Raw genomic sequence first — 8,606 nt, 5'->3', positions numbered from 1 at the left:
TCACTGAAATTACAAAAAATGTGTTTTCACTTTGTCATCCTGGGGTATTGTGTATGGATTGATGACAAATTATTTAAATTTAAACCATTTTAAATGGAGTCTATAGCACAACAAAATGTGGGAAAAGTGATGGGGTCTGAATACCTTCCGAAGGCCCTGTATAGAAACAATGCTTACTGTTATTGACTAATCCACTGAGAACTAGGTAAACCATTAGTGTTTTATAGCAAAGACATCAGAAGAAAAGAAAATGCCAAGACGAATTTTTTTTATTAAAGCAATTTACGTTAGACAGCATGATGAAGCATGAGAGACCAAACACTATGGTACACAGAACAACACAGAACAGATTAAAACTGAGGAAAAAAAGGTTTGCTTGAACTTACACTTTATGCTAATGATGAGAATTATATTGGTAAAATAATAAATCAATGAATTACACAACATTGTTCTCTAAATATAGGCTACTGTTTGATGCTGCTAACTGCTAACACAGTGACAGCAAAGAAAATATGAATCCATTACATGATCGAGCTAAGTTGTCGATCCCTGATTAAAAAATGAAGAAACAATGTATTTGGAAGCAATGACTCTTACATGTATCTCAGTTTAAGAGTAATAGTCATAATAAGGCTTTAAGCCACATTATGTCATAAATCTGAAAGATTTCCTGGTCTATGCACACTAACGCAAACACACACACATTACAGTAATGTAATAAAGTGACAGGTACTTAACAACTACACATTTAGTTCAGAAGCCTGAGACTAGAACACTAACCACAAAATGGGGATTTGAACATTCAAACCACTGAAGGTTAAAAAAACAAACCGATTCAGACAATTTTGGACTAAATACTTTTGTTATGTACGAATACATACAGTACATACATACAGACGAATACAGAGGAAAAAAATAAAATAAAACAGTTGAAAATCCCTCAACAACTAACTTTTAAAAAGGCGTAATATATTGCTGGTAATATTTGTTTCTTTTTTTTTTTTACGAAAATATAAATTGTGCGACTCAAGCTTACAATACACTGCTGGCAGTGGCGCCAGTTGCCATGGAGACCTGAAGGGAACAGCGTCATCCGGGGCAACGCCACAGGTGTGCTGTCTGACAGAGAAAAGAAACAACAAGGTACCTCTAACACTACAGTAACCCTCCCCCCTCCACCTAGACTGCACCTCCGGGTTCAACTCCAAGTGTGTGTGTGTGTGTGTGTGTGTAGGTGTGTAGGTGTGTGCATGCGTGCGTGTGTGTGTGTGCAGGTGTGTGTGTAGGTCTGTGTGTGTGTGTCTGTCTGTGTGTGTGTGTAGGTGTGTGTGTGTGTGCAGACGGTAGCCCAAACTCTTAAGAAGGAAAAAAAAAAAAAAACGGATACAGAGACATATTATATAAATAAAGTGGGGTGTAAAAAAAAAAAAAAAAAACGGGTATAAATTGTAGTGTCCGGTCTAGTCCAGCAGGGGGGGGCGTTGAGCGGTGAGTCAGTTGACTTGGTCCAGGGCGTGCATGAGCTCGTCTCCCTGCAGCAGGTGCTGCCGGCCCAGCACGGGGGCGTTCACCTCACATTCGTACCGGGTCAGCTGGGGGAGGGTGAAGGGAGACCCCCCCTCCTCTGAACTGCTGCTCAGCAGACGACTGGACAGGTCTGGGATCAGGAGGAGAGGAGAGAGGACATGAGTAATAATAATAACTAGACAGGTCTGAGATCAGGAGGAGAGGAAGGCAGACATAATAAATTGTTATAACAACAACAACAACAACAACAACAACAACAACAGTAATAATAATAATAATAATAACAATAATGTTTTATTTGCCATGCAATCAACTTATCAATCAATTGTTGGAATTTGGTATTCCAACAGACAGGTGGACTCACCTGTGGGGAGGAGCAGGGTGGAGAGGGCCTCAGATCGACCAATCATCTTGGACACCTTGAGCTTCTTCCCTCGTTCAGACGTGTCCTGCAGCAACACACCCTGAGGACAACACATCAAATTAGGCCAAAAATATGTAAATATACAACAGAACGTAAATATATAACAAAATATGCAAATATATAACAAAATATGTATATATAACAAAATATGTATATATAACAAAATATGTATATATAACAAAAGATGTAAATATATAACTAAATATGCAAATATACCACTGAATATGTAAATATATAACTATGTGCCAACTTAGAAATGGGTAAAATGTCTACTAAAAGAACATATGCTGTAAAAACAACTGAATCAATCAAATCACTAAACATGATTAAACCAAACAAACCAACGTACCAGCCCCACAGCCTGAGACAGGGAGGTGATGCTGTCCAGCTTCCTCTTCCTCTGCTGGGTGTTCTGGCTGGCCAGGCCCCTGAGGGTCAGCTCTCTGTCCAGCTGGGGAGACCTGGGGGGGCACAGGCAGGGGGGAGGGTTATACACCACGCTGTGATACTAACACAGAAGAAGAAGAAAAAGGAGGAGGAGGAGGAGGAGATGGAGATGGAGGAGGAGGAGAAGAAGGAGGAGAAGAAGAAGAAGAAGAAGGAGGAGGAGGAGGAGGAGGAGAAGGAGAAGAAGAAGAACTTCCAGCTTGGTGTGTATGGGAGCAGGGTGGAGGGTGTGTGTAGGAGCAGGGTGGAGGGTGTGTGTGTGTACTTACAGCTTGGTGTGTATGGGAGCAGGGTCGTGGAGGGTGTTGGGGGGGTCCTGGGGGGCTGGGGAGGCGGGGTGGCTGGCCGGGGGGGTGCTGAAGGGGGAGCCGGGGTAGCTGTGGACCTCGTGGATGAGGTGCAGGGGGGAGGAGCTCTCAAGGGACTTGGGGGGGCCGCAGGAGAGGGGCTCCTCAGGCGACAGGGTGCGCAGCTGGAAGTCATCGTCCATGGGGATGTAGGGAGCCAACATCTCCAGGTCCAGGTCCTCCATGGCCTGGTGGGAGGAGGGAGGGAGGTCAGGTCAGCTTCATGCTTTAACATGGAAAGTCAACAACAGCGATTTCCTGCTGCTGACCACACACACACAGACACAGACACAGACACACACACACACACACACACACACACACACACACACACACACACACACACCACAGTGCAACAGCTTTCAGTCACTCTGCCGCATGCTCCTGGAACAAACTCCCTGAAGAAATCAAACAGTCCCAAACCCTAAAAATATTTAAATCTAAGCTAAAAACCTTCATGTTTTACAGCAGTTATGCAATAATTAAACACAAACACTTCTATCAATGTCTTTTATCCATTAACTATTGTCTTATTGAATGTTTTATCTATTTACTTCTTATATTTGCTTTTATTCATTGTCATTTTTTTATTTTCTTACTATGCTCCTCTTGCTGTATTTTAATGCTGTATGTAAAGCACTTAGAATTGCCCCTGTTGTATGAAATGTGCTGTACAAATAAACCTGGCTTGCTACACACAAGTTTATCACAGCAAGCTTACAGACGATCACAACCATCTTTACAGTGGATTTCAATAACAGATATCAAAACAGTTGTTCTACACACACATAAGCCAAGATGCAGGTATGTGAGTGAGTGTTTCTAGAGCGTCTCGCAGCGTTGATAGGCATGGTACCTGTGATGTGAACGGGGTCTTGGGCTCTGTGTCGATGGCAAATAGCTTCTCCACCAGGTCCAGTTTGAAGGAGTCCATGGAGAAGCAGAAGTCCAGCGGGCTCTCAGGCTGCAGGAGAGACAGACATTTTGGTGGTGTTCCCAGGTTCCCCCTCCCTCCCTCCCTCCTTCCTTCACTCCCTCCCTCCCTCCTCCACTCCCTCCTTCCCTCCTTCCTTCCCTGACTCCCTCCTTCCTTCCCTCCCTTCCTCCCTCCCTCCTCACCTCTGCAGAGCTGTGGCTGCCTGGTGTGGTGGAAGCGTCTGGGGGGCAGGACCCTGGGAAGGGGAAGTCCCCCGGGCCAGGGGGGGCCTTGGTGTCTGCCGGGGTGCTGGCGGGGGCCAGGGGGGGGTCCGGGGGGGGCAGGAGCAGGGCCAGCTTGTCGCTGGTGGAGGGCAGCATCACGTCGTTGTAGAGGGGCACCTCCTTCAACAGCTGCATGTCTGAGTCTGCAAGGGGGGGAGGAGAGGAGAGGAGGGGGGGTTTAGAATGAGATGAGGGTTTGGAAGTGGCATCTTGAGGTCAAACGCAGCAAAGCACTGAAGTTTGTTTCCCCCATGTATATGCTCCAGACCACCCACACTCACACCCACACACTCACACACTCACACAGAGGCTCCAGACCCCACACACACACACACACACACACACACACACACACACAGGGGCTCCAGACCACACACACACACACCTGGGTTTCCGTTAACCGGCAATTGCCGGTCTTTGTCCGGTAAAATTTGGTGAAGTCCGACAAATTGAAAAGTCGTCGGACATATTGTCCGGTGAAAATAATTCCCTTTGAATACAATTCGCTAAAGCTGGCTGGGTGCGTTCGTAAACACGCTCTGGAAATCCGATCAGCACTCGCGGAACGCCTCTCGTCCAATCGAACGACTCGGTCGCTCTGTGACATCGAAGCCAGCGTGCGCTCCGGCGCTCTCAGAGCGTGTTTACGAACGCACCCCTAGAAGTTTCCAGCCAGCTAGCTGAAGCTGCTACACACACCAGAGCCATGGCGACCGAACGGCAAGTTAAACAACATACTATAAAAGTGACATTGTTTTACTCATTACTCATACGTTTGTTGTCATTCGGCGGTGCTAATAGTCGCTTTCTTTTTTAATTTATTTAATTTATTTTATTTTAGCAGTTTCCCCGAAAGTTAAGTGTTTGTTTTTATATCACTATTTGCACTTCTGGTTAGATGCTAAACTGCATTTTGTTGTCTGGTACTTGTACTCTGCAATGACAATAAAGTTGAATCTCACCTAATCTAATCTAATCTAATCTAAAATAATCTAAAATAATCCCATCACTATTACTCCCTATTTTCATCAGTGTTTCAATCCTTGAATCTGTGATGGAAATCAAGCAAAGCCACTTCAAGTCTCCCCACCACTGACAGCGCTGGGTGTGCCTTTCCTTACACTCTCGGTTATTCCCTGTGGATTTTAAAAAACGGTGTTTTGGTTTCTATAATGTGGTCTATTCTCAGTGTTGACGAGCAACTCAGGGGGCTTTGAGATGGCTAACAGCTAATTAAAGGAGTAATTCCACTCAAAAGGGTAGAAGTAAGCTGACTGTCTGTCTGTCTGTCTGTCTGTCTGTCTGTCTGTCTGTCTGTCTGTCTGTCTGTCTGTCTGTCTGTCTGTCTGTCTGTCTGTCTGTCTGTCTATCTGTCTGTCTGTCTGCCTGTCTGTCTGTCTGTCTGTCTGTCTGTCTGTCTGTCTGTCTGTCTGTCTGTCTGTCTCTCTGTCAGTGTGCTGGACTACCTATGACTTCCATGGTACCTGGGAACGTGTTGTCGGAGAGAAACGCCCTCTGTACAAAGGACCTACTGACCAAAATCCCTGTTCCCCGTAGCCTACATGCTTGCACTGTTACTGTTCAATAAAATGTTATACATCTAGACATTGTGGTATTTCTTTATATACGTATCCCAGACTGCCTATCAATTGTTTCTCAATAAACAGTTATGTTCTTCCCATTGTCATACTCCCGAGCTAAACGAAATGCCTTCCCAACCAGCGAGACTTATAGAAATGACGTTGTTTTATTGATTAAAAAAAAAAAAAAGGGTAAAACTGTAAAGAGAAAATAGAAAACTCACATTAATCCCAAACAATTTAACAAACTTCAGTTAACGTAATGTGGAGTCCGTTCATTGATCGATGCTGTCTGTTCAGTTCCCAGTGAGGCGCCCGTTCAGCGCTGGACCCGTTCAGCGCTGGATTTGACGCATGGCATAGCGCGCATGCGTCAAATCATGTTATATTATTATATATTATATAGCTCGCATCTAATCGTATCGGATGAGAAATAGACATTAAATGGCATATATAGGCCGCTACACAACAGTAATCACCGCGACAAACATTAGATTTGGAGGAAAAAAATATATGATTTTGGAAAAAAAAAAAATATATATATTTTAATATGATGACCGGAATATATCACGTTTGTCCGGTAAATCGAATTCTTCCCGGACACGATGTCCGACGGCAAATTTTTCTAACGGAAACCCTGACACACACCACACACTGACCGGTGCAGCTGAAGTCCAGGGAGATGATGGTGTCCCCGGCGGCGGGGGCCAGCAGGGTGAGGGCCTCAGGCTCCGCCTTCAGCCGCTCGTACAGGCTGGTCAGGGGCGCGGCCCCGGGGGGCGTGGCCTCAGCCGTCTGGGTGAACAGACGAATCACGTCCAGCTCCGGGTCCACTTTCAGGAGGTCTGGGGACACGTCTGCCTGGGAGAGGAGGTCCTCCTTCTCCTCCTCCTCCTCCTCCTCCACCACTACCTCCTCCTCCTCCTCCTGGTCGACCACCACTTCCTCCACCTCCACCTCCTTCGTCTCCTCCTTCACGGGCCTGGTGTCCTCCGTCTGCTCCAGGGAGAGGAGCAGCTTGTGTTCCTGGATGCCGCTGCAGAGGAGGGGAGAGAAGGTCAGGATTCAGTTTGTCTGTTTTGTACGTGCAAGCATGGTAAGGCATGGCAAGTTTATTTGTACAGCACATTTCATACAACAGGGGCAATTCAAAGTGCTTTACATACATTATTAAAATACAGCAAGAGGAGCATAGTAAGAAACTAAAAATGACAAAGAATAAAAGCAAATGTAAGAAAATAGATAGATAGATAAAACATTTAATAAGACAATAGTTTATGGATTGAGAAGAAGAAGAAAAAGAAGAAGAAGAACACACACGGAAACACCCACACACATACGGACACACATTCAAAACCTAAGAACAGTCTTCATAAACCTCCCTGTCCCCTGTCTGTCTGTCTGTACCTGAGCACGAAGTTGACGCAGACGACACACTGAGGCTGGGAGTTCTTGTTGTTGTAGATGACGGTGGCCTGGGTCTCCACCCACACGAAGCCCCCGCGCTTGGCCAGCATGCGGTACTGCCCTGTGGTCACCTGGCCCTTCGCAAACACTACAATAAAGAGGGGGGGGGGTCAGTTAGAAACTTGAAACACCACTACTAGTGTGTCCTTGAGTAAGGCACTTAGCCCTCAGATACTCCAGGGGGAATGCCCCTGTAATCTGTAATTGTAAATCGCTTTGGATTAAAAGTGTCTGGCTAAATGGCTAATTCTAAATTCAGTATTCTAGGGTCAGGCTGGGTTAGGGTCAGGTTAGGGCCAGGTCGGGTTAGGGTCAGAGCTGTGCTTACGGTCGTGGTGGGTCTTGGTGAGGTTAGGGTCAGTATTCTAGGGGTCAGGTTAGGGTCAGAGCTGTGCTTACGGTCGTGGTGGGTCTTGGTGAGGTTAGGGTCAGTATTCTAGGGGTCAGGTTAGGGTCAGAGCTGTGCTTACGGTCGTGGTGGGTCTTGGTGAGGTTAGGGTCAGTATTCTAGGGGTCAGGTTAGGGTCAGAGCTGTGCTTACGGTCGTGGTGGGTCTTGGTGAGGCTAGGGTCAGTATTCTAGGGGTCAGGTTAGGGTCAGAGCTGTGCTTACGGTCGTGGTGGGTCTTGGTGAGGTTAGGGTCAGTATTCTAGGGGTCAGGTTAGGGTCAGAGCTGTGCTTACGGTCGTGGTGGGTCTTGGTGAGGTGGTCAGAGTCCAGCGCGTGGTAGTACTCATACACAGAGCGGTTCAACAGGTCCTCTGGGTCATACCCCATTAGCTCTGTGATCCTGGAGGAGGAGGAGGAGGAGGTGGAAGAGAAGAAGAAGATTTAATTAATATTTCTGGTTGTTGTTTATATCCTCCTTCTTATTCCATTATTGATTTTGTATTTCTGCTGCAATGCAGAATGTCTAATTGATTCTGAACCCAATAATTGTACTCCTTGTATCCGTACATTAATGTAATAAAAGAAATTCTGATTCTGATAATGTCCAACTCTTGCCCATCAGTATATTGGCCACTAGGGGGCTCTGTGGCACCACATCCAGGAGCTCACTAGATACAGCTAACGTACAAAGGGCTGATTTCATAGACAAGGCTTAAGCCTGATCCTAGACTAACCCATTTTCAATGGAGATTTTACATTGAAAGTGCGATTTAGGTGGCCTGGAGTGGTCCAGTGGTCCAGCACCACACATATGCCTATGTCGGCATTGGTTCGAATTCGGCCCATGCCCTGCTGACATGCCCTCTCTCTCTTCCTCTCCTTACTTTCCTGTCTGTCTTCACTGTATCTGTCCAATAAAATGAAAAATATGAGTGGGACTGCCCCACTGTCTGCTACAGACAGTCTTACAAATGCAGCAGGCCTTTAATAATTATAATAATTATAAGGCTGTTATTCGTATAATGAGCCAGGATACGTGCAGCAGCCTCTATATTACATGGGAGCCAGAGGATCAGTACTGGGGTGGTCCAGTGGTCTAGATAAGTACTGGGGTGGTCCAGTGGTCTAGCACTGCGGTCTACAGTGTACACGTACGCCCATGTCCACATCTATTATTATGAGAGGGACTGCCACTCTCCCCCCCCTCACCTACTCACCTTCCAC

General features: G+C 46.1%; 1 protein-coding gene across 1 annotated transcript in view; it reads right to left on the bottom strand.

Annotated features, from left to right (window-relative positions):
• Positions 1-290: 290 nt before the first annotated feature.
• LOC308166724 (homeobox protein SIX6) overlaps positions 291-8,606 on the bottom strand; it is a gene marked incomplete at both ends in the record, with an annotated part of 165,212 nt that continues 156,896 nt past the window's right edge. The window contains 9 exons of the mRNA XM_080541050.1: positions 291-1,657; positions 1,892-1,991; positions 2,301-2,412; positions 2,668-2,933; positions 3,602-3,709; positions 3,865-4,088; positions 6,185-6,561; positions 6,933-7,080; positions 7,676-7,782. Of these exons, the coding sequence (XP_080397176.1) occupies positions 1,494-1,657; positions 1,892-1,991; positions 2,301-2,412; positions 2,668-2,933; positions 3,602-3,709; positions 3,865-4,088; positions 6,185-6,561; positions 6,933-7,080; positions 7,676-7,782 (1,606 nt within the window). The remainder of the gene's footprint in view (positions 1,658-1,891; positions 1,992-2,300; positions 2,413-2,667; positions 2,934-3,601; positions 3,710-3,864; positions 4,089-6,184; positions 6,562-6,932; positions 7,081-7,675; positions 7,783-8,606) is intronic.

This window comes from Nansenia antarctica (genome assembly GCF_963989245.1).
Source record: "Nansenia antarctica genome assembly, chromosome: 1".
Taxonomy (NCBI): domain Eukaryota; kingdom Metazoa; phylum Chordata; class Actinopteri; order Argentiniformes; family Microstomatidae; genus Nansenia; species Nansenia antarctica.
Note: the sequence above shows the minus strand (reverse complement) of the source record. Positions and strands in the feature narration are given on the sequence as shown.